Consider the following 26,552-nt stretch of genomic DNA (forward strand, 5'->3'; position numbering starts at 1 on the left):
ATAGGTTTTAAAAGTCATTTTGTCGATTTCTGCAATTTTGATAACTAAAATAAATTTATAAATACCGTATGTCGGTTATTTTTGGTTTTCTTCTATTATATGCGGATTCTAATGAGAAATCAATGTAAAAACAATATTATAAGTGACTTTATTAATAATGGTTTTGTTGCATAATATTTTTGAAATTGGAACTAGAAACAAATTTTAATCTGTGCTTGTCTAATATCTACATTAAATCTACTTATCTATGAATATTTTATAAGTAAAAATATTTTCATCCCGTATCTTATAAATAATCGTTTAAAAGTTCTTAAGTTTAATTAATTAATGGCTACTTTCTTCTCTTTTGCTTTGCGCTGACAGTTGGCAGTTATAAGCGTTTATATAACACTAGCTGGCCTGGCGAACATCGTACCGTCTAACAGTCGATTCTTTATTTTTTTTAAATAGTTATTCTGCTATTCGGGACACTACCTAGTTAGATAAAAAAAGAAAGTTGATAAGACAACAAACACATTATGTCAAAAATAAAAATTTACCTTCCACTAACACTTGAACTTTATGATATGGTATTAAAGTTCAAATTGACTTTTAAGTATTATTACGAATATTTTGTATGGGAATATAGAAAAGTGTTGTTTTTAGACTTTTTCACTCAATTTTTTTAAGTTTTTCTCTCCGTAAGAACCATCCTCGTACTTCAAGGAATATTATAAAAAAAAAATGTGCGTGTACTAGTGTACACACGTTAGAAGTGAAACTTCTTTATGACCTTATTTTTCGAAAAATTATCTATATGCAACTAACTTTACAGAAATTGGTTAAATAAAGTTAAATTAGATAAAGTTTAACAAAAGGCTTTTAATATCACAGACTTGAATACAAATAATACAATTATTTCATTTTACCTTATTACCACTAAGATTATTACAGAATTTCATAAATTGTAATATAATTTTTAGTATCATTGTTATAGTTATTATAAATTTTTGTTATTAATGGTTTAGAATCTCTTCGAATCAACCGTGGTAGGGACGAGAAAAAGACGCGCGTAACGGTCAAATGTGACGCGTAACCGAAACATGTGACGCGTAACCGAAAAATGTTACACTAAAATTTTTTCCAACCCCGATAAAGAAGTTTCACTTCAATAATTGGCCAAATTGGTCCAGGCGTTGTTGAGTTATGCGCTTACCAAGACAATTTGCGATTCATTTTTATATTATAGATTATTATAACTGGTCTTAAAAAGTAAGTATTGTATAAATCAATATATTCCAGAACGTAGGAATAATAAAATAACCATGAAGCCTAGTAAAACTGGTCTTACGTATTAAGCAGAGATCTCTCCCGCTTCTAAGTTACAAACTTGCAAGTTTTAGTACTTAACTACCCCTAGAGAATTAGTTGGACCTGGATATTATGCGATACCGCGGACAAATGGGTGTAACTGCGATAAATGGGGTAGAGATAAATTATATAAAATAAAGATACCTACTAGTACTGTATAATAACCTTTATACTCATGAAAATATTTATACCAATTTAATATTTAATACAAATCAAAAATTTATTATTATTAAAAGTGGCTTGGCTCACTGGCTGGCTGGATCTTACGATAAAATCAGGCCTTTCGATAAAGAAACAAAATTCTATGATGATACATAATATAGTCTAAGATCTGTGATCCCAAAAAACATAGTAAAGTAATCGCAGGTAAACTTTGATTGGGATCTTGGAATATGCTATAGAAGCAATTGTAGTCCTGCTGATAACCCTGTTATAACCTTTTTGTTTGTAGTACTATACTTATTGAATGTAAAAAATACTGCTGCTTTAAGTCGAATGAGAGAGATACAAAACATTTTTTGTCTCTCATATTCTTTATACACACTTAATATAGAATTTTTCACATAAAATGCGCCGTCCTTCACATAAATGGCTTTGACGAAACGATATTCACAAAGCATCTGGTGCCCATAAATTTGAGATATCAAAGCGAATCTCAGGAACGTAGAGTACACAAATTCTTCAAAGAACGCTTTTAAGATTGGTATTAAGGAAATGTTTTACCTATAGCTGTTACACCATAAAAACAAGATTACTATCATATTTATTCATTTTGACAAAATCGGTTTTAGAGAACGAGCGACAACTCGCAGCGGGCTTACTTTTGTGAGCTCCTTTCGCAATTGAGACGTATAATTTTACTATACATTCATTTAGATCTGCCCTGCGATCCTGTAACTCACTTTTCGTGAGTTCGAAAAGGTGGGAGCTTGTAGTTTATTGTTTATCAGAATGCCAAATCATAAAATTACTGCTTCACGACCGATTTGAGAGCGACCGCCGATGCGAAAACCGCTGTGTGAGTTCGAAAAGTGAGTTACAGAATCGCAGGGCAGTTGATGGATGAAGGAGTTATGCTTGAACATATTTTGAATCGAGCCTACGAAACTGTCTGCTTTCGCTGCCCATATACTCCAAGGACGTTGCCCTTTTCATAAAACTCTCCGAATTGTAAATTGCGGGTTTATTTGAAACTGTTAAAATTGTATAAAGGATAACAATCATTGGTATGCTGAAGATTGATACGAGACTTAATCAATGTAGAAGAAATGAAAATGCTTTCAACATTTAATTTACTTCTAGGAGCTCAAATATAAATTACACAAAGTAACTCAATTGCTTGGAGATCACGTCTCTCTATTTTTTATTGCACGTTTTCTGTTTAATTTAGTTTTAGGTACAAATACCTTTAAAGGCCACGCCTTTCTAAATCGATTTAATTATCATAATAAACACTCAGTAATAGACTTATCTAGCAATTGTTTTATCTTTTGTGTTTTAGTTTTAGTAATAAATAATTAAGCATTGTGTAAGTATCTAGGTAGAGAATTTGAATCTGAATATAATACGAAGTTATGGTTTGATTCCCATAAAATACGGCCGTCAAATTAACAATGTCGGCGAAAAACGGCGAAAGAATCAGTTTGAATTAAACACAAAAAATAAGATTCTCTATTAATGGAGTAATATATTTTGTGACCTATAGATATGGATGATAGTTAGTTTTTAAGACACTAAAAGTAACAAATATATAAAATAACCTTTATTAACAATATTTCAACTAATCAAAATAATGTTTGTACATGAAATAAGACGTTATAATATATTTTGTTCCACGAGCGAATTTATGTTACAACTGACTGAAGAATGAATTTTCTATCGGAGATATGATCCATTTCCAAAACATTTGTATGGAGTAATTTAACAAGCTCTAACAATGTCATCAGAATTCTAAGGCTTGGTTGGCCTCGATGATGATGACAATTTGTTAAATAGGGTTGCCATCTAGTAGTTAATTAATAACGGTTTTATTGACAATTTCCAACTTATTTTCTCTTTTTTATATTCTTTAATTCAACCTTGTGATGTCCACATACTTATCCGAAAAAAAATTCATGCCAACATTATGTATCTAGCCGATGGACAAAATTAAAAGAGTCTATCAACGTTTCATACTATGTACGTGCTACGAACTTGTCAAAACATATTCTTTAACCCTGGAAAGATAGTCTGCGTAAAATTTACGCATGCGTTTTCGAATAATTGCTCTCTCTTTCTAATTAGCGCGAATCCATAGCTGTGCGTTTAGGACATCTCATTCGTCGTTGGGAGCTGCCGCGTGACGTAAGTGTCAATAAGGTAAGTGCCACCGATTTTGAAAAATAACGACCGCGTGAGTCAAAATTACGCATGATTATCTTTATCGTGACTTTTATGATTTTGGCTTATATGACAGTTTTATTGTGTTTCGTAACTTTTAATACTTTATATCATAACTAATATTATAATTTAATTTTTAAAGATATTGAGGCAAATATATATCACAATGGGGAGTACCAATTTAAACGAAGACGAAATCCTGGCCGCTCTTATGCAAAGTGATGACGGGCTTCCGTGTGAGGACACCGACAGTGAAGTAGCGGACTACGTTTAAAGTTTTCTTTTTGTTTAAATACAAATAAAAGAGTTGAAAAAATTATCTGCAGTATTAATTATTCTAATATATGTGTAGGTATATATAATAACATTAAACCTAGACCTACAACTAATTCAAATTCTTGCGTAAATTTTACGCATGATTATCTTTCTAGGGTTAAAGGTATCAGTACCGACCTTAAATGTAAGCTTTGCACGTTAATAATTTATCGCTGCTGAAACCAGTCTGCAGGGATTCCACGCATGCACCTAAAGACATGCGTGCCTATGCGCAGTATTTTGGTGGAGGTTACATTTTTGTTTTTGAACAACGGGCAGGAGCCATGCATGCGGGAGCCACGGCATGATACCCATGGACACTCTTAATGCCAATGGGCTCGCGTGTGCGTTGCAGGCCGGCACGCACCTGAATAGGTTCACTGTTTTCTTGAAGGACCCCTTAGTCGAATTGGTTCGGAAGTACTTCAGTGGGCAGCTGTTTCCACATAGTGCTGGTGCGCGGCAGAACCTGCCTTAAAAAGGTCAGTTGTGGCGGACGTCGACGTGATACGGGTGGAATTTCGTATTTCGCCTCGACGTCCGATGATGAATCTCATTTGCATTCATTCGAACAACTCCTCTGAATACTCCGTGGTAAATCCGGTAGAAGATGCAGACGTGATATCCTCGCTACATTCGAGTTAAATATGTAATAACAACGTTTGCGATTCAGTAGATACCTACATAGAGACCGTAGCTACTGTATTGTCTTTTTGCGCTCGATACGTTGCTAGCACGTTCAGAGTATAAAGGCCGATTTACATTATCTTAGTGTTTAGGAGAGTATTTTAGTACAACTTGAAAGGCAAGTTCTTTAGCGTAGCGTTTACTAAAGCAAGTAGCGTTTACATGTTTCAACTAAAGTACTATCCTAAAGCACTCTCCTAAACACTAAGATAATGTAAATCGGCCTTTAAGCGATGGAGGAAGCAAACACATTATGACTTTGATTTTATTTTTTCGTCTGTAGCGTGTATATATATTCGTTAAAAATATTATCCTATATGGAACAACCCTAAACTTTTACGACGGCCTAATGAGTCTTAATAATACGTTTTATTTCTTTCTTGGTACAATAAGTTTTGTCGTTTAATAAAACGGTTTCATAACTAAGTTACTTTCATAATTCATAAAGTTATACATTACCCGACGTCAATAAGTCCAATATAGATTATCAAATTCAGAACTTGATCTTGAAAATGTTATATAAGACTCAGTTATCGTAAATTTACTTTAAAATAATGATTAAATGATGCTAACTGATTGAGAGTAGTTTAGGAGTTTAGGAATCAGATGTTGCGGACTGCAGTTTGCAGGCCTCCAATTAATGGTATGAGACTATAACCCACCACGCTAGGACAAGTCACAAGTTGGTTGATGGCATGTCATCGATATTAATTTCGAAACATGTCGGTTTCCTTACAACATTTCTTTCACCATGCGAAAAAGATATAAGAACAATTGCATAAAAGAGGTTTAAGTAAAAATCACGTGATATTCGTAGATAAAGATATATATATATTGATATATATTGATTTTCAGAGATTTTGTATTAAAAAACTACAATATCTCAAAATTATTTCACCATTTAAATACAGCATTGCCTTGACTAACATAGGCATTATTTTAAACAAATATTCAACGTGCGAAACAAGTACAGGCTGTATTAGATGGTATAATTTCGTTATACTCGACTGTTTGTGTTCTACGTGTGAATATGAACGCGTTCTAAAGTTAGGAAAACTTTAATTACCTCGTTGTGTCTCATAATTAGTAACTCCGCTAAGCAGAATTGAATATAATACCTACTTCCACCGGACATTTTAAACGTAACCCTAGTTAAGTAAATTCTCTTTTGGAAATAACAAGCGAGATAAGGGTTAGTTATATTTTGTTATAGTTTATCACATGAACGCAATCAATGAGATACCTTTACTTGAAAAAAGTTAATTAGAATAAAGATATTGAGAGAACAACATCGAACTTGCATACGTTTGGCAGTTACAGGTAAGGGCGCAGATCAGCGCATACTCGGCTTAGTAAGTACCATCTGTAGTACTGTAAGTCAAGAGAAATGAAGTTATTAATTATGAAATGTATTTTTTTGGACGTCATCAGTTTTTTGGAGTTTCCTTTATTGTTGTTTCTTGCGTTCATAAGTTCGGTTATATGAGGTAAAGCTAGTTTTTTGTAATTGTTGTAATTTTTGGTATGTTGTTTACATATTTTATAGTGAGATCTTTTTCACCCTTTTCGATCCTTAGGGCAAGTTCGTCTCGCAGACCTTTTAGCTGATCTCTTTGGTACGGGGTCATATCTGAATAAACTCTAACGGGTTTACCAATTTTACTCTTGTTTTTTAAAATATCGGTAGCGGCGCGTTTATTCTCGAAGACGACTTTTATCGGACGTGGCTGTGAGGGGATAACGACTGCCGGTTTACCTAAGCGAAACACATGCACTATCTTGGGGTCAGGGATTGGTATTGGATTGAAGGCGTCAGCTATCTTAGCTTTGTCGTAATCCTTTCTTTCCTCTGAAGAACATGATTTTAATTCCGGTAAAAACCTAAACCTAACATGTATTTTGCTATTCGGATACTTCGGACAAGCACAAAAACTGGCGTGGCCGCTGAGTAGGCGGAAAATAATAAACGGCTCAAATCAAAGTTATCAATTAAAGTTGGAGGAAATACTTTTTTTTAATTTAAGATTTATTTAATTAATCATTCCCTTACTTAATTAGTTTTATTCATAATAAGACCTATTAATTAATTAGTCTCCTACTTTGATTTTGATCCTTTGGAGGAGAGACTCTTGGGCCGTGGAGTTCAAGTCCACGGGTGCTAATTAAAGATATAAGTTGGTGCCTGGTAGATAGTACTGGTGTCCCAGAGCTGGTGCTTTCGTCGCTTAATGAATAAGTATCGCAATAAAGCAAGAAATGCTTTTTTATTGCGATAAAATTAAAGGTACACTGCCACATTTTTTAAATTTGTTTTAATATTCCATCTATCCATTATTAATTATTATTATTGCTATGTAGGTTGCGAATATTGTAAATACTCCCTAATTATATGTGAGGGTATTAAAGTCGATGTAGAGTAGTTTCAAACTATGATAATGGTTCTCTCAAATTGCGGTAAAGTTTATAGTTAGTTTAAGCTTATCTTACGTTCCTTTGGTTCAAGGACTATTACACACATTCTTATTTGCGTAATTCTTATTTTCAAGCAAGAGTATTCACTTTGTAGAGTAGAGGAACATTCTGTAGAGTTTTAAGTGATTGTTTTAGAGTTATTTACTTCATACTTTTTTGCATGAGAATAATAAAAATATGTATATTGAAACAGAAAAACCCCTTTTTTATTTAATTGTCTATAATACATAATTACACAATTTAAAATATATAATTCTCGTAGTAAAAATAGTTGTGTTAAACATTTATATTATTTATTATACATTCTAAACTTAAAATATAATAACTAAAATATATTATTAAACGGAGTCAATTCAGGAAAGGTAAAATATATTTAATATTTCTTTTTATTTTTTTGGTTTATCGTAATATAATATATAAATTACGTGTCACGTTGTTTGTCCGCTATGGACTCCTAAACTACCGAACCGATATCAATCAAATTTGCACACCGTGTGCAGTTTGATCTAACTTAAAAGATATGATAGCTTAGATTTGATACAATTCTAACAGATGGCGCTGTGTTAAAAGTACCAACGTTTCACATAAGCTATCTACCTTTCACATTAGTTCTCCTACCGTTTCCCTTGAATAGTTTACTACTATGTAATATAATATATCAAAAACCTTAGCCACAGCAACGCTTGGCCGGTCTGCTAGTTTATTTATATATTTAAGTTAAATACCTAATATATTTCTGGACTTTTTGAACAGAATTTAACCAAGTTAACATATTCACCGGACCAAATCAGGGAAAACAACTTTGAAAAAGTTTGCAACCAGTAGACCTGTGTCAAGTTAAAAAGCCCGAAAACAATCTGAAAATACCCGTGCAAAATACAATTGTTAAGCACCGCAGACCAATTTGCCCAGGAATTTCCATCCCTTTTGTCCCTACTCTATTTACATAATGCGTGTCACGTTTCATCAAAATTGTATATTTATTTTTTGTGTTATTTCGCGACTAACTGTATCGCATATTGTACTTTCTTATTTTTATAAATGTAGTATATATAGCAATGCGTCTAACATCGTTACCATACCTTATACTGTAAAAACGTTTGAAAAATCTTTTACCAGATGAAATACATTAAGAACAATTTTTTTAAGAACGTAATTTTGTTGTGAAACTTTTCAACTAAGCATTAGTAATTTCCTTACAAATTGAATATTTAAATTATTGAAGTCTAGATCAAACACAGGAATACAGGAATAAAACAAAATACTAATTAATACACTAGCAATAATATGCTTCAATATTATCGGGTACATTTCAAAACTTTTTTGTTCTCGACAATACCTACATGGATTGATGAAATGGACGTTTGCAATTGCGTCAACGCGTATTGGTTCTGATGATGAAGAAATCAAACACTTCTCATTTTATTCCACTTAAAGCACATTTTCTCCACTTTTTTGTAAATTCGTTTTGGGAAAGCATAATTTGTTTAAAGTGAACTGTTTAATTCACTTAAGCTTCAATTTCTTTTAACAGTAGTGTTTGCCTAGAGGCTTCAGCATAGGTTTCGAACTACGACTGTGCACAACTTTCTATCTGTGCCCATTTAACACTCGCTGGTACGGTAAAAACATCGTCGGCTGGCATGCCTAAGACCCAAAGTGTCAACGGCATTTAGGCTTGCATATTAGACAAAAATAAATGATCATAAAAAAGATACAGACAAGTTTTATAGCGCCACTTTCTTAAAACAGTGTCGTTTAACAAAAGTACTTTGACTATGCCGCTAGCAAATGTAAACACACAAGTTGGTTCATATTCTGAACAAAGACAATGTTTTGTTAACAAACTGTATTCTTTCAAGTGATTTCGCTGTAAGGTGGACGTAGATACAAACAAATCAGAGTTTTATGTTTTAGTCTTTGAATAGATCTAAAGCTTGTCTGGATCTATTTATGTTCTGTCTCTCTGTTCTTTCTTTTATTTGCTAAGCGTAAATTAACTGTAGAGAGAATTATACGAAGCTAATTAACATTATCGTTTTAATCTTTACTAAGAAACATTTGTATCTTTTAAGCAAAAGGAATTATGAAATTTTGCTCCAGAATCTTCAGGGTACTGAGGACTTATAATTCAAATTGATAACCTACTGTTTATTTCATTAAATCAGTTAAAAAGGTAATAACTAATAATAATGGTTTATCATGTCTACCCACATTTTTGTTGCTGTTTTGTTTTTGTTATTTTATATACGTACACCTGTGCGCTCTAATTATTGTTAATCTTAGTTTTACATATTGTTTCTCAGTAAGTGAATAATGTATGCAATTCTTATGAGAAATAAAGTTATTCTTAAACAAAAAAATAAATATTATCACTACATAAATATATACATTCTAATATCATTTACTGATTTTGAGGTCCACCAACATACGTATAATACATACAACATACATAGCAAAGTATCCATATGCATTTTAATATATACAGAGGAATCTTACTAAGGTCCTGGGAAAGGGTAGAAGTAGCAGGCATTTAATAAGAACCCGCAAGGAAGGTGGAACCCTGGCCGTCCCAAGCAAACCTGGTGACGTACAGTTGCAGATGAGGCAAAGAGAGCCGGAAAGACGAAGTTCAAGACCGAACATGAACGCCCTCTGCCCCTATGTCTTAGTTGCTCCCCTCACACTTTAAAATCAAGTTTCCTTTAGTTTTTATAATTTAAGAATCGATGTATTTTTTTCTCTTCGTATTATTTGACTATAAGTGCTTGTCACATTAAATCTTGTATTTTATTTGTCTTATGTAACAATCAGTGTGCCGTTGGCAAGCTTTTGTAAATGAAATAAAAATAAATAAATTCCTGGTCTGAAAATAACTTTATTACAAATTCGTTATCGTGTGATTTTGTCACGATCGTAGGGTGAGATCTATAGTCCGCACTTGGACTTTACTCTGACTTAACTATCGAGCTAAGACACAGTCGGTATTTATAGAGCAAACTGCGAATCCCTCCCTAGTGTTGGCTTAGCTTAATCTCAAGTCCACGAAATCGACGACTTACCAAAAACTTTGACTATAAGCCTAACAAAAATAATGGCCTAAAATTTGCTCTACCATCATATCTTTTACTGGACTTTTTATTTTTGTCGGTTTTTAATGAACGGTGTTGCCATTTGGTATCAGAGTTCCATAGACTTTGGGAAAAATAGAATTTGAATTCAAAGAAATTTTAAATGATCTTGATAAATACCTATGAAATGCATGAAATAAAATAATTACACATTATTATGGTATCTATTGTTGTTTATTTACATTATTTATATAAGTGTTCAACCCCATTTTTGAGAGATCTTATAAATAACTGGTGTGATATCGTATCTGTCATCTGGCAGCACTGGCATATGTTGACAACAAAATTCAAACTACATAATATAAGCAAACCAACTTCGTCTCTCGCTAATCGCTTCACATCCGTTGACCGTTATTTTCGATTACCTGAATCTTCTACCTTTTATTACCTGACGACCTTGCTTGCTCAACGGATTTTGTACCTGCTTAAACGACTGACCACGGCTATTCTCACTCGGACCGGACTCGCTCACAAAAAATGGATAAAAAAAAACAGAAGCCTTACTCGGAATATGAGAGGCAACTGCTTGTACAGTTGGTTCAGTCAAAGATTGGCATTCTAGAGAACAGGAAGACGGACGCCGTTTCCCAAAAAAAGAAACACGAGGCTTGGGAAGAATTAGCAATAGAATTTAATAACTCTAACGTGTCACATACTGTAAGTAATCCACCAACATACACTATCTATAAATATCAATATGCTGTACGATAATTACAAAGATAGATATATAACTAGAGTATAGTTAGGTACAAGGATAGAATGAGCCAAAGCCAAAGCAATGCTAATGTAACCTTGGTGGTAAATTTTGGTTTGATAAAATTTTCATGTTTGTCATATGAACTTTTATATTTCAGTACAATTTTTTTTCGATTTTAGGCTGATTCTAAACAATTAAAAAAGATGTGGCAAAATATGAAGGCAAAAGCTAGGGATGCCAAAACCCTTGAAGCCCAAAGGAAGAGGACAGGAGGAGGACCAGCACCGCCTGAAATGGGGCCAATGGACACTCAAGTGATTGCAGTCATGCCACAAATAATGCCATCAATAGATGTGCCAATAGACTGTGACACATTAACTACAGTAGAAGGTAAGATCATTTCCCAAAGATATAATTCCTCATCATTTTCAACCAACTCACATCCACTGCTAAACATAGGCCTCTCCCAAAGTATGTGACAACACTCTGTTCTCACCCCTACCAGACTTCTGGACAGGTATATTAGTTGACCTGCATGTTATCTTATTCTAACCAATAAAAGACATACCTATATGATAACTTATTTGACTGTTTACTTTTATAGCTGGTACTGGTTATGACAACGACGGTGAAAGCTGGAGACCAAAGAGGGCAAGAGTGTCCAGTATAGAGGCCACACTTGAATCTGTAATTCAGCCGGGAACAAGCCAGGACTGGACTGATGAAGCTGGGTTAACGGAAACCAGTGTTGAGGTCACCACTAAAAGTGAACCCTCTCAGCTATCAGCTACACCATCAGCGATCAGAAAAAATAAAACTTCATTTGAGGATATTAAAAAAAAATTGCTGTGGCAAGAGTTAGACAACAACAAAAAAAAATTTGAGATAGAAGTGGAACACATGAAACTAAAAAATCAGTTAGAAATCGAATTTCTTCGACATAAATATAAATTAGAACTAGAAATTTTACAGTTTAAAAAAGAATCTGAAAATAAATGATTAAAATGAAACAATTTTTGTTTTAATTTTCTTTATTACCAAACCAACCTAGTTAAATTGTGCAATCACAGATTGCCGGAATGCTAGACCTGTAGTAGATCTTTCATTGTTTCTGTGTTGTTCGACTTCTGGTGTTTGATCAGTAAGATCACCATCGTCATAAACATCCCCTCTCTGTATACCTATATTATGTAATACAGCACAAGCTATAATTATGTTGCTGGTATTTGTCAATTTTGATCGTAGTCCTCTCTGCAAACATGGAAATTTCTTTTTCCACACTCCGAAAAACCTTTCAACAATATTCCTAGTTCTCAATTGAGAATAATTATAATTATTGTCAGCTCTTGTTTGTGGATTCAAAAGTGGTGTTAACATGAAGTTCAGTGCTGGATAGCCGCTGTCACCTACTAAAACACCTTCTAGTTCACCATTTACCAGTCTTGCATACGCCTGGCTGTTTCTAAATATCCTGCTGTCGTGTGAACTTCCAGGCCACCTAGTCACTATATCAAATATTTCGAGATCAGGCCCTATTATAGCTTGCACATTTACAGAAAAATACCCTTTTCTATTCCTGTATGCTTCAGAGTGGGTGATACCTCTGGGTCTATTAATTTTAATGTGGGTACAGTCAATAGCTCCGATTATATTATTTAGGCCATGGTGCGTATTAGATTTTCCTAATTCTTCAAACTTCCTTTTGACTGTGGTCATATTTCTTGGAAAATTCACAAATCTAGGAAGTAATTTACTCAACTCTGCGGAAACTTTATTTACAATTAAGCACACTGAAGATTGGCTTATGCTGTTCAAATCACCACACACCATCTGTAATTTCAAGGAATAATTATTAGTTACATATATGTTATGCTTCTGAAAGTCAGAAGACAAATGTCTTCAACCAGTGTGTCCTGCCAATGATGATGCATGGTGAAGAAACATCACTGACACTGGTTAAGCGAGCAATGGGGAGAGCTATGCTTGGTATTTCTCTGAAGGATCAAATTAGAAATGAGGTGATCCGTCAGAAAACAAAGGATACCAATATAGCTGTCTGTAAGGTGAACTGGCAATAACAATTTGTCCGATAGTGACCTAGAACAAGCAAAAATAGCATGGGACGCATTCTGGCCCACTGGACTGACAATCTGAAAGTACTGTCTATATCAAATCGAAAAACAATACATATTTATGACCACAATATTACCTGAAAACATCCAGTTGCATAAAACCTTAATGCAATAAGTATTTGCAATTGCGGTAGAATTGGCAATCCTCTGTTATTAAAAGGTTGTAAGTTTGTAATTATCAGTGGCAGGATCACATTTAGTACCGTGTGTTTAAAAAAACGGTACCTTCTTTTAAATTCATTCTCACTGTACAGCTCGAAAGGATTTTGGTTGTATTCGTTCCGAACATATAGCTTAGGCATACGGGGATTCATATCGGCTGCAGTTCCTAACGTTTCAATGTTTTCTATTGAAGTTAGAACTCTCTCTATATTCTCCATTGTCACTTTCGATATTGAAAATTCGTATCAAAGCCAAAACACAAAACGTCACAGTCCTTCAGGAAAGCGTAGGTCTTAAGTAGGTATACGGGATCGGTACAGGTCCAAGTCACAAAGCCAGTCGTTGTTTTAATAAATATTTATATGCTCAAACAAACAGAAACAGAGAAGTGAAAAAGCGGTTGAAACTTTTGAATTGTTGATACAAGTTCTCTGTTGCTGTTGCCAAAACAATGCGATCCGTTCTACGTAACAAAATTATTGCCATCTTTAAATACATTTTCTTAAGGTTACTCGTAAATTTCTAGTTATTGCAATAATAAAATAAATAAATACATAAATAACAATAAATTGAAGATATATGTGTACCGTTTTAGATGTTTAAATATTTGTTATTGTTTACTTTTTTAAAGGATAATAAACAAAGTATTGCATGAAATGAAACATCAATTTGTATTTTGACATTTGCTGTCTTAGCTTGGGCTTAGCTTAATCTAACCGTTAAAATGTCTATAAATACGAAATCATAGTTTAACCTTAGTGTACACTAAGCAAAGTTTTTCGTAAGGTAAGTCTGAGCAAAGTCCAAGTGCGGACTATAGATCTCACCCGTAGTGTTTATTCAATGTCACAGAAATACTAATTACTAATATATACTTAAAAGTGAAAGATATTATCAACGATTCTCCGTCTATTTTTTTTTTTAGATTGTGTGAAATTCCCAACTCAGTTGATGGTATACTATAGTGTATATTTTAAGATGATTGATGTATTCTGGACTTATTCACATATTTTTATTTATGAATATTTTCAATCTAATATTTTTATTATATAGGTGATCAGACTATCTGTGCCTGAAATGGCCTTACGACAAAAAGCTTTACTTTACATTAACTGATTGATGGTACACAGCTGAAGTTCAAACACACAACTTCAGGGTTTAGAATCGCAAATAAATCTCGATCTATAGGATAAACAAAAATGAGGAAATATCAAAGAATAAGCGAGGAAGGTTAGCTTTGGCAAAACATAAAAAATATTCTGTGTTTTTTCCCGCCTTACCCAATATATGTATTTGTTTGTGTAGGAAAATACTGCTTAAGGGCGGAAACAGCAAAGCTCATCAATATTTGCTGTTATTAAATGTTCTTAATAATAAAATCCTAATAGGCCGGCGACGCATTTGCGCTCACTTGGCAGTGAGTGCCTATAGGCGGCGGTATCACTTAACATCAGGTTTGAGTCCTGTTCTTTAAAAAAAAAACGAAATTGAGTTAATAAATTGAAGCTTCAAGATGGCAATAGGTTTTTTTTAATAAAGAGGGGGTGGTTTGAATGAAAAATTGCTAAATTAACATAAACGCGAACGAAATCACTGCATACATAAATTACGATGATAGGTTCTTCTTTCAAGTAGAGCTATTAAATAAATCCATTCACATATTCACAGATTATATTGATAGAAAAGTCAAGACGATAAATTCATTCAGAACTTATTATATAAAGGTTCGCATTGAATATGCTTCATAGTTGCAGGTAACTTATTGGTTTTACATAACTATGAGTCTGCGTTTGGCATCGGAGCTAATCGCATTCTTAAAGGCTTAAGCGATTGATACTGCGTAAAATCGAATATCCGATATCGATGCAAAAGAAGGCGTGGTTATTGTATGTATATATGAGTCGTAACAACCACGAGTTATATTTTCATATACGACAAGTATAATTTGGGTAAAAGATTTTACAAAATAATACAATGGGGACATAAGAGCTTGCGGGTCAACCCACAACGGTAAACACATTTGCTCCAAATCATTATGTACCCCAGACCTTTAGGAAGGAATGGGTTTAAAATTATAACGGAATACAATTTTGTCCTTAGCTAATAAAAATATCTAAAATTGCTTTTATGTTTTAGAAGCAAGGGTTACCTTTGACCTTTCGTCGAAATAAAAACGCCAAACCAAAGCTATTTCCTCTTGTCTATTGCCGTGAATAAAACTGATACGAAACAGAAACGAACTTTATGAGAAGTTTAATGCTTGATAACAAAATTTGAGATTTTTATAGGGTTGTCGCTGACAAAATTTATGCTAAAATTACTCCGAATTCATAAAGTTTCTCTGAACCTTAAACAGGTGTTGAATGTGTGTTGTATACCTTAATAATAATAATATACGCTACATCTTTATGTTCTATAAGAAATTTAAAAAAAAAAAGGATATTCAGGTTGTTTAAATTCTTTGTCTGCGTAATGATTGCAACCTTAAATCAGTGTAGAGAGAATTAATCCTTGCTTTTATAATATACTTATAATCCGGTCAAATTAGACTAAAAAATAGGGGTAAGGTTACAATAATTCGCACTTGGCTGAATATTGGTAGGATTGCTCAATACACTATTATAAAGGAAATGTGAAAAGTCCTCATCGATCCGGCACGTGCAAAAAAATTTACTCCGGCTCAAAGATCACAAAAATGGGTTTTTCGCGATTTTCAGCAAAATGGTAAGTTTTATCATAAAATTAGTTGAGACAAAAATTGTAGATCAGATAATTATCTATAAAAAATGTCTAAATACTTTTTTTCCTAAGAGCCACCGTTTTTGAGATATCACGATTCAAAAAGTTGAAAGAGTTGTAATCGACATAATATGTACACCATGTATCACCAAGTACACCACTGAAGCCGTAATACAAGCAAAAATATCGCTCTAACAACAACAAGAAGTTATCACCAACGGAATTCGCTTTCTTCTCGCTATGTATAGAGCTCCTAAAAAAATTACGTGCTTAGATAAATTCAGATATGCATGTTTCGAAAAAATACTCGAAATAAAAAACAAGTGCAGTTAGCATGTCTTCCTCGAACCTCAGCGGCTGCTCATCAACATCTTTTTCGGGTATATTACCAAGTTCAAGTGTGGCTTGGTAATCAGTTAGACCCAAAAGACTGGGGTTGGAAGTTGGTCGACAATTCATTAGAGCCAAACTTTACTTCCACCTGCACCAGAAAAACTACTATACACCATTTTTTGCAACTGTAAAAAGGGATGTAGTGCTAAATGTGGTTGCAAAAAAGTTGGACTGTTTTGTTCTGTAGCATGTACAAACTGTCAAGGCCGGTCATGCTCCAATGTTGAATTGCCAACAATTGAAGATTCATTTGATGTTGACGAAGAGACATGCGATGTGTCATTATTGGGACAAAGTATTAACACCCAGAATGAAGTACATAAAGAAGAAGACGAAGAAGGAGAAGAAGGAAAAGGAAGAGAAGAAGAACAAGAACAAGAGAAAGCAGAAAATAATGATGATTTAGATTCAGACGGATAAATTTTCTTATTTTTTGTAATTTACACCCTTTCATCATTTTCAACCCTTGTCAATATCTACAGTTATTCAATAGTTTCAAATTAAACAGAATCATAAAAGATCAGTGGAATAGGCCTACCGGGGAAACCACATTAAAAAAAAAAGCGCTAAGTACACTACCTCAAAGGTGGCGTGGAAACGTGTGCATATTATGACGATTACAATTCTTTCAATTTTTTGAATCGTTATATCTCAAAAACAGTGGCTTTTAGGAAAAAAGTATTCAGACACATTTTTTATAGATAATTATCTGATCTACAATTTTTGCCTCAACTAATTTTATGATAAAACTTACCATTTTGCTGAAAATCGCGAAAAACACATTTTTGTGATCTTTGAGCCGGAGTAAATTTTTTTGCACGTGCCGGATCGATGAGGACTTTTCACATTTCCTTTATAATAGTGTATTGAGCAATCCTACCAATATTCAGCCAAGTGCGAATTATTGTAACCTTGGATGTCTAAATTGACCGGACTATAACAACATTTTTAACATATCAAAAGTTATTATAAAACTTTCCAACTTGCTAAATAAATTTAACAATAAAATTGTTACGTGTAAAGTAAATTAGATATTTAAAATATACTTAAGACGATTTCAAATGATCAAAATAGTTAAATCAATAATTTCTTTATTAATATATATTATATTTATAAATAAATTATTGTATGTTATATTTCTTTATTAATAACTTTTATATGAATGAGAAGTTTGAAAGCATTGAAATTCTATACGGCAAGTTTTTGGATGCAAACTGTAAATCCCTATAAATATTTTATTAACTTAAAACTACTCGTATGTGACAGCCCTGTTGCACGAGTACTCTATCTATTGACTCCATTAAATTTTGTCCGTTATAAGTTGATTACATTTTCATAGGTTAAAAGTATATTTGACATTGTTTCCGTTCCATCTTGTTTTTGGTTTATTAGCAACAATATATATGTCGGAGCAATGGCATTGCTGTCAGCTGCCATTGTCATTATATGTCACAGCGCTCATAAATATCAACGTCAAACTCTTATTAGTTTAAAACATTAATACTTGTGCTTTATTCAATTTACCAATATTACTTCCCTTAATTTCTCCACGTCCTTGCCCGGAATACACATTCAAACATAAACAAAGCACAGTTTCACCTATATATATACAAAAAATATAACAAAGTATAAATGTATTTATAATAAATTCCAAGTTCTAAGATTCATTGATCATTATAATATATATTTAATATAAAGGAAGAATAACAAAGCCAATATTAATTAAATATACCAGAGTTTTTAAACATTTTTTTATTACATAGATATATTAAAGAGCTATTACGCACTGTCGACTTGTCGCCGGCGACTCGGTCACTTCGGCGACCAAAACATAGGCAACTAGGCAGGAGACCAAGCCGAGCGACAGTATTCCAAGTACATTCGTATATATACGTCCAGTCGTTACGACAGTTGCTCGCAGTGTGAATGCTTCCATTTGAAGCCGTGCTCCTATTGGTCGCCAGCGACCGGCAGTCGCTTGTGTGTCGCCACGACGCGGCGAGTCGCCCAGTCGCTTGGGCGACCGACGACCAAGTGCGTAGACATCTATTTAAACTGTAGAAACTCAAAGTCGCCAGCGACAGAGTCGCCGGCGATAAGTCGACAGTGCGTAATAGCTTTAAATATCTATTTGCTGGTAATTTGTGTTATAATCTGAAGGTATACGATACATGACTGAGTTACGTAAATAGTTTGTATTAGACCGAGGAAATTTAAATAGTTGGGTTTGCCTTGTATTGTATGAAGAAGGGATGTGAAATAGTAAAAGCGACAATAAGTCAGGATAGTCAACTAAACCGTTGCAAATAGCGTGTAAAAACATAAGGTGTGCCTTGGTGCCACAGCAATGTTTTGAGAGAGCATGCTTTATTATAGTTAATTATATTGTATTCTTATAAGATACATTATTTATTTGGTAAGTATATTTGCTTTGGCTTCACGTTGCGAAAAGGAGAATGTACTTAACATTATTAATAAACTGAACCTTTATAAAGAAAATAGCTGACCCCGACAATCGTTGTTTTGCTATGTATATTATTTCTAAGAAACATTGATTTAGGTCAATAAAAATAACTATCTACAATAATAAAAAATAGGGGTTAATCGTAGTAGGGTGAAAATTGGAGTTTAGTAGAGTAGAGTAGAGTTGAATGTATTTTTGTATTTTGTATCATAAAAAAATTAAAACAAATGAAAAACCCCTTATTAAGTAATAAATTTGAAATAAAGATAGTAGCCGATTCTCATACTTACTGAATATGCATATAAAAATCGGTCGAGCTGTAGAGCTGAATGAGTATTGGAACGGACATTGTGACACGAGAATTGTATATATATATATATATATATATATATATGACTGATAGACTGTATGTCGATTTTAGAAAATTAATGTGGTTATATGAGTGTGGTTAAAAATTAATAATATCATATAATTTTTATCATTTTCGGATGTATATTGGTTATCACTCAAAATGTCTGCGTGTTTACAGATAAAAATTCACTGTTTGGTACACAAAGGTCATCAAATTCATTTAAAATTATAATAATGTTGAATACGAAATGATATTTAAGAACCAACGAATTATATTATTAAAAAGCTTCTGGATATATCTGGATTAACTTATCTCCATAACTATAAACTATAAAGTACTTTGGGCCTAAGTTTAACAATCGTAGGTTTTCCGCTAGACCAGTTTCGTCCCCACCTAACTTCTAGTTTTATCAGTGCCCTGATTGGTTAACGCATATAGGCAGAAGTTTTTGTAATGAATTTCCGATGGATAATACGTCTGCCCCCTCAAAGAGCTACGGGATAAACAATTGAATGTGTTTTTAATCTATTAACTATAGCAGGGCGAACATATAATCTAAAGTTGAAATCATTTCCATAATAATGATAGTCAATTTTTTTTTCCAAAACTAAAAAATCTAGAAAATCTTCTTACGCTGTCCTATGCTCAAACCGGAAGTATTCTTCTTGTGCAACAGTAGTTTAATGATAAAATTGTAAGAATTATGTAGAATTTATTACGTCAAGTACCTAAATTCATTCATGTATCAAATCGAAGAGACTAGCTCCATAGGCAATCCTAGTGTTGGGTCTAGTGCACTTTGTCTTTCAACTATGCATCCTTCAATATTATGTGTAATAAAGATTTTATTTCGTTTTGATGTTGAAAACATTGTTGTATGTAATCTATTTCATATTTGACAGTTTTCGTAGTTACTTGTCTACTTTAGATACTTTTTATCTTCTATTTATTAGAAATAACATCACTATATTTTTATCAGATATAGATACTTAACCGTTCCGTTGTTCGTCAATGTAAAAGATATCACGAAAATATGTGTCTGTGTCATGCTGAGGCTCAGTTTCTTAGTCTGAATTGTTGTATATCATTATTATTAGTAGGCCTTTATTGCTGACACCCAGTACAATATAATAACACTTCTTTAAGCTACATAAAAAAACACCTTATCTATATATATAAAAGAAAGTGTGTTTGTTACAACACTTATAACTCGAGAACGGCTGGACCGATTGCCATCGTTTTTGATTTGTTGGATTTGTTTCCGTCCCGAATAGCAGAATAAGCATAATAAAATATCGGATAAGTTAACGAATAACAATAAATAAATTAATTAATTTTACGAATGCAAAAACCATATGGTGCCATCTGTTGACAAAACTACGCATCATTTTACGTCGAATTCGTGTCAGTTCAAGAAATTCCAATCTTGAGGTGAATGAGGAGATGCATAACCATGCTTTGATCCTGATCAAAAGATGTTGGATATCAGAAAGTGCTTAACATGCAGTATCGCCATATTGACGCTAGAGAGAAGATGCCTAATGTGTAAAACTGCCATTCTTCTTTCGCAATGGCAAGCAATAAAACATTTCTGTATTTGCAAAAAAGTTGTATTAATGTAATACTTAACATTAATAAAATCCTAAAATAAGTTAAATTAAAGTAACAACGATATTATAAGGTGGTAGGGCGGAACGAAGTTAGCCAGGTCAGCTAGTAATACATAAATAAAACTTAATCTAATACGTCACTTGACCCGTTTTAGGTAGTCAGCGTGTCCTGTGACACATAGACCTCTTCCAGCTGTTTCTTGTTGTGTATAGATAGCATTATTTAATCTATTATTCTGGGATTTGACCACTCGGTCGTTTCGACCTTTATAATATCTGTAAAAATATCAATATTTTTCCAAGAAACAAAAAACAGATGCGAACATAACCTACATTTAAAAACACTTCAATTGTTTAGATTATCTCGATAAATCTATTGTAAAATGTAAACAACGGGTAGTAGATTACGTTTAGTGGTCTGCTTATATTGTATTACAAAACTGCATGAGTTTTAAATTTATAAGTGCCAGCTTAGGTGGAAATTCAGCTACATCTATTATGTATATATTATTTTAAATGGCTTTAAAAAAAATATGTATTTTTTAAAGAAAAATTTATTCAAAAATTTAAAATTATGTCAAATAGTTGTAAATTTATAATAATACATAACTTTAATCCGGTAAAAAGCGTTTTTCTTTAAATGTGTAAAGGTTATGTTAATAAAAGACAATACTATGTATTTTTTAAATTTAATTATTTGGTGCCCAAAAATTGTGTAAAAAATAAATAAAGCTTTAAGTCAATGGACCGTAGTACAAAAACAATTACAAATATGTAATTTGAAACGAATAAAGAATTTGATCTAGCATCCAGTTCTATGATCATGGCATATAGCCCTCCCAAATATTAAAATATTATACATGATGATAAATAAAGCCATTTTTATATATGTTTCGTAAACAATTTATTTACATATCTAATACACAAGTAAGTGCAGAAGAACAGTGTTGGCCTCAGTGTGCGACCTGAGATCGTAGGTTCGTTCCCCGGCTGTGCACCAATGGACTTTCTTTCTATGTGCGCATTTAACATTTCGCTCGAACGGTGAAGAAAAACATAGTAAGGAAACCGGCTTGCCTTAGTCACTAGCCTGTTCTATATATGATGATAAGCCGAAAATGTTGACTTCATCACAAAGAGTACGTATTAAAAGAGCTCTATAATAACATATAAACTTAACAAATGAAGCTTACATAATGTAATACTAAAAGCCACTCTAACCAAGAACTGATATCTTATAAAATTCATTGAAACGCCGCCTTCAGTCTGAACCATTGCTTTATTATTTTCTAGTTTCCCTTCCCTAGTCATAAAATTATATCATAACAAACGGCAAACGAAGTTTTAGTATTTTTTAGTTAGTATAAAAAGTTGTTGGATAATATAAATAACAAACTTATAAGTTTCCAAAAATAGATTGGTTTTAATGTATTTATCTTTTATTTTATGTTAAAAGATCCCTTTACATAAAGTAATCGATAAATATGAAACAGGTTTGACTTCAAAAAAACTTTGTTCAAACTATCGAACGTCCAAAGAAATAGAATGTACTTATTGTACAATGTATGTAGATAAGACCAATCAATTACATAAGCAGTTCTTAGGAATTCGTTTCGGAATATAATTTACAATGGCATGAGACACACGAAGAATTTTAAATAAATATAGTTATTTTAAATTCAGAGAATCTTTGAATTTTAATAAAAATCTTGTTTCGACTCTATAATAACCTTTTTAATTTTCGAGGAAATTTCAGCTTTGATGAAGAAATTAAAATTTGTTACGAGGTATTCAGTATCTTGTGCAGAGTCGGGTTTCAACGTGCGACTCTCATCCCTGGGGTCATGGGTTCGATACCCAGCTGTGCACCAATGGACATTCTGCCTATGAACGCATTAAAACTCGGTCGTACGGTGAAGGAAAACATCGTGAGGTAACCGGCACTCTTAGACACGACGACGACGAAAAAGTTGACGGTGTGTGTCAGGCACAGAAGGTTGATAATTTCAATAAGGTGTATTGATCACGAAACAGACACAGAAATCTGAGGCTCAGACTTAAAAGGTTGTAGCGCCATACCTACTGAATATCATCTAGTAGGGTGACATTTATCTAACCGGTGAAAAAATTACGGCTAATATACCTTTGATACACGAAAAACATATTGATGAACTACATGTGTTGGTTCTAGATTCTAGGCTCCAAACTAATCGCAATCAAGCGATGTTATCAAAAATATAAAAATATTATAGGATGAGGTCCCCATCACGCACGCATGGCTAATGAACATTACTTTTTGTTCAAATTTAAATTTCAAAGCTGCGAAATGTGCTATTTAATTAATATTTTAACATTTAATACGTCTTGTTTAACAAATATCTCATTATATTGTTTTGCAAACAATATTTATAAGCCGATTTCAATAAATGGAAAATATTAATGAAGGTTGGAAGGTTGAATTTGTTTTGAAAAGTATAATAGCTTATTAGATTCAATTCATATTTTTTAACTAGTAATACTTTTGATTGTTTTATCTGTATACTACAATGATTAAAATAATCCCTCTATAGTATTTTGTCTGAGAGACCTTTACGATAATTTCGTCAAATATTCGTATATGACAATTTATGTTTGGATATGTACGCATATTGTATATTTTACAACACGTATTCTATTTGAACTATACAGGTTCGTGCTGAGGCATCAGGTTTCTTTTAATAAAAAAGGCATATCAGAGACAAGTAAGTGATTCTAGGACGGTTTAGAGTGGACGTAAGTTAAGTATTACAAATCCAAACAGTTAGTACAAGTCTTGAATTTTTCCTGGAACATGCCCACGACGACCTCAGGGTTGAGAGTCGCATCGCTAACCTAACAGCACTCAACGGTAGTATGTTTTCGAAGCCTATACTGATGTCAGTTTTTTATATAAATAGAGAAATACTGAGTTACTGTTTATCTATAAATGTATCTTTAAAATCCTATATGATTATGATATGTAGATAGACTAACACCTTATCGAATAGTACCGCCCTTGTCATCTCATAAATTTATATGATGAATATCGTAATTATTATTGAATGTCTGTACCTTAGCATTATAGGACAAAGACTACTTCTTACATCAAAAACAACCTTCATAAAATACCCGAAATAACGCAAAGCCCGCACCTAGTTATTTTATATTACCACTATTAGCAAGATTATTTAATAACATACTTGGATCATAGTGTTATTGCTCAATATCATAGTGTATTTTATGGAAATCTAATTTGTTAAAGTTCAACGAATAAGTATCGCAATACAACGAGGAATAATGCCAGCATTAAACCACAGGGACCAAACTTTTTAAATTTCCTATTTGTTTTATTATAGGTACTATATATAATATGTTAGTTATAAAACTTTGAAAGTAATAAAATTGGCTGTAATAATAAAAAAGTTCTCTAGGCTTATTCGGTCACTTATTGGATTGGTAATTACGAATACGATATAATATTGTGCTAGTGCGTAAACTCACAAATGCTCTGATTATTATATAACTCATTTTTAGTGGTACGGATAACCCACTAAAGTATTGCAGAAATGGGCACAGTACTGGGATAGGACCAAATATGACATAATATATCCAAGACAACGCTTAGATAGCAAAGTGAGTGTTCAGACAACTACAGCTTCCTAATGTAGGATGTGTGTTATCGTCCTTATATGGGCCCGGTGAAACAATAACTCCGATTTATAGTTCGTATAAAGAAAGGCGAAAACTGTATAAAAATTCTAAAGTTAAATGTACGATTAAAAACTCGACCATACTAAAAATAACCATAACATACATGCGTGTTCCTACAAACATGGTGAGCTAGTCGCAGTATATTAATACAAAATAAATCAAAGCAACGAATAACTGCAACAAGTACTTTCCACGTCATATCGCTGTCATATTTCTTTGGCCTTTTAATAAAAGTTTACAACTCATAAAATGCAAGTAGCAATAAACGTAATAAGGGTGTATTGTGTCATGAATATTTCTCATTTAATAATTGTACATTGCCAATGATACCATAATATCTTTATTTATTTATGTGTGTTGTAAAAATTACCGGAGTGAAACATATAATAAACCACCCTCTTTGCGGTGATAACAATTCTCATTATTTCTTCACACTTTCACAGTTTCACTATATTCATATAAATCTATATTGAACAAAACACAATAGGATAAGATTGTCTGTCAAAAGAGTTGGAGTTTCTTGCCTATTCTTCTCCATATGAAACTACGAGTACCTACCCTTTGGAAGCAACTAGAGTAATTTTTTGTAATATTTTTAACATGTAATTTTGACTTTCAAAAGTGCCCTTTAATATGCCTAATTGAAATAAATGATTTGACTTTGACTTTAAGATGAACGCATAATAGGCAACTAAATTAGATTATTGGATGCGCGTCATAAAGGTATTGTGAGTCTAAAACCTGCCTTTGAATGTGATAATTTATTTTATGAATAGCTAAATATCTGCACAAGAAACGGATACTATTATTATTTAATTCCTGGTATCAAATATTTTAAATATTATAAAAAAAACTATTTAATAATAATTTCACTAATCAAGTCTAGAAATATAGTTTTTAAAATTTACTTTGTATTAGATAACTTATAAATTATGTTAATTTAAATGGTAATTTGTCATTTATAAATATTTCTAAACATTTTCTTTTTGTTTAAATTGTATAGATATTTAAATAGTATTATTTTCAAATAAATCTTCTTAACGTTTGTCCGAGATTTGCTTATTAACGATACGGCTGGCCGTAGCAGTTAGTGAGTTCTATGTTTATAAAAAGTATATTATATATCATAGTAAATCTATTATTTTGTAAACATAAATTAATTTCTAACAAATTATAAAAAACTTACCATTTCATCATAATATGGCATGAGAATGCCTAAGAGTCTCTTGATATGGTAATAGCATAATGTCCGATTCAAAGTGGCTTCGTTGCACGCATTTACACCAAGAAACTGAGCATTTCGCGACAACGAGCTTTCTTGAACACCTATTTTGACACTTTACACAGACACAAACGTCTAATAAAACAATTTTAATCCGATAGAAAGTAGCAAGCAAAGCAATATTATTTTAAACAATAAAAATGTGAGGTAAAATTTGAGACTGGGGTTTACGCAAAAGTTTCAAATATCGAATGCTTCAGGGAGACGTGTGGAGCTGAAAGCGGCTGAAACGGGACTGAATTCTGAAACACGGACAACTGCGAACAGCGAATACCGGATTGAAGGAACTTATCTAACTTTATCGCATTGATATACAATTTTGTTTTGTTATTGTTGGCTACGCCTAATAATTCTATACGTTCTAATTTTTACGGAAAATTAGGACGGCTTAGGACTTTACTCTAACTTCTGTAAAAGACATTTGATTTATGATAACAACGGTAATTTGGAGTTCCCGTCACTTTCACGTAGAATATTGCTTATTAATTAAATTAAAGCTTTATTGTCGCTACTTCCCGGAGGACCTGAATTTGATTTTCGGTGAAACTATAAATAATAATAAAAATAGCATACACTTAATTATAAACATTAAAGTTCCATTTATATGAATCCCAAAAAATATAATTTTTAACAGTAGGTAAAATGCAATGTAACATTT

General features: G+C 32.7%; 3 protein-coding genes across 4 annotated transcripts in view; 1 reads left to right on the plus strand and 2 right to left on the minus strand.

Annotated features, from left to right (window-relative positions):
- LOC125054317 (neuropeptide F receptor) overlaps nucleotides 1–26,135 on the minus strand; it is a 46,051-nt gene extending 19,916 nt beyond the window's left edge. The window contains exon 1 of the mRNA XM_047656120.1: nucleotides 25,799–26,135. Coding sequence (XP_047512076.1) covers nucleotides 25,799–25,819 — 21 coding nt within the window. The 5' untranslated portion in view covers nucleotides 25,820–26,135. The remainder of the gene's footprint in view (nucleotides 1–25,798) is intronic.
- LOC125054319 (myb/SANT-like DNA-binding domain-containing protein 3) lies at nucleotides 10,121–12,044 on the plus strand. 2 transcript variants are annotated; one of them, XR_007117695.1, is made up of 3 exons: nucleotides 10,121–10,991; nucleotides 11,189–11,421; nucleotides 11,636–12,044. XR_007117695.1 is itself a non-coding variant. In XM_047656122.1 (3 exons), the coding sequence occupies exons 1-3, from the start codon at nucleotides 10,812–10,814 to the stop codon at nucleotides 12,028–12,030; spliced, it is 786 nt and encodes a 261-aa protein (XP_047512078.1). In that variant the 5' UTR covers nucleotides 10,121–10,811; the 3' UTR covers nucleotides 12,031–12,044. The 2 variants fall into 2 exon arrangements, 1 of the variants encoding a protein (XP_047512078.1); XM_047656122.1 differs by having other exon boundaries at nucleotides 11,211–11,421.
- LOC125054318 (putative nuclease HARBI1) lies at nucleotides 12,045–13,822 on the minus strand. The gene is made up of 2 exons (XM_047656121.1): nucleotides 13,241–13,822; nucleotides 12,045–12,861 (listed from the first exon to the last, which is right to left on the minus strand). The coding sequence occupies exons 1-2, from the start codon at nucleotides 13,541–13,543 to the stop codon at nucleotides 12,079–12,081; spliced, it is 1,086 nt and encodes a 361-aa protein (XP_047512077.1). The 5' UTR covers nucleotides 13,544–13,822; the 3' UTR covers nucleotides 12,045–12,078.
- Nucleotides 26,136–26,552: the final 417 nt, after the last annotated feature.

The sequence above is a fragment of the Pieris napi genome, chromosome 12 (genome assembly GCF_905475465.1).
Source record: "Pieris napi chromosome 12, ilPieNapi1.2, whole genome shotgun sequence".
NCBI lineage: Eukaryota > Metazoa > Arthropoda > Insecta > Lepidoptera > Pieridae > Pieris > Pieris napi.

Bases quoted from the DNA above. Each gene is read 5' to 3' on its own strand.
- LOC125054319 (XM_047656122.1), top strand. From the start codon at position 10,812: ATGGATAAAAAAAAACAGAAGCCTTACTCGGAATATGAGAGGCAACTG. The intron at 10,992-11,210 runs GTAAGTAATCCA...TTTCGATTTTAG, and splicing joins ACTCTAACGTGTCACATACT to GCTGATTCTAAACAATTAAA. The intron at 11,422-11,635 runs GTAAGATCATTT...TTACTTTTATAG, and splicing joins CACATTAACTACAGTAGAAG to CTGGTACTGGTTATGACAAC.
- LOC125054318 (XM_047656121.1), bottom strand. From the start codon at position 13,543: ATGGAGAATATAGAGAGAGTTCTAACTTCAATAGAAAACATTGAAACG. The intron at 12,862-13,240 runs GTAATATTGTGG...TTGAAATTACAG, and splicing joins ATGCAACTGGATGTTTTCAG to ATGGTGTGTGGTGATTTGAA.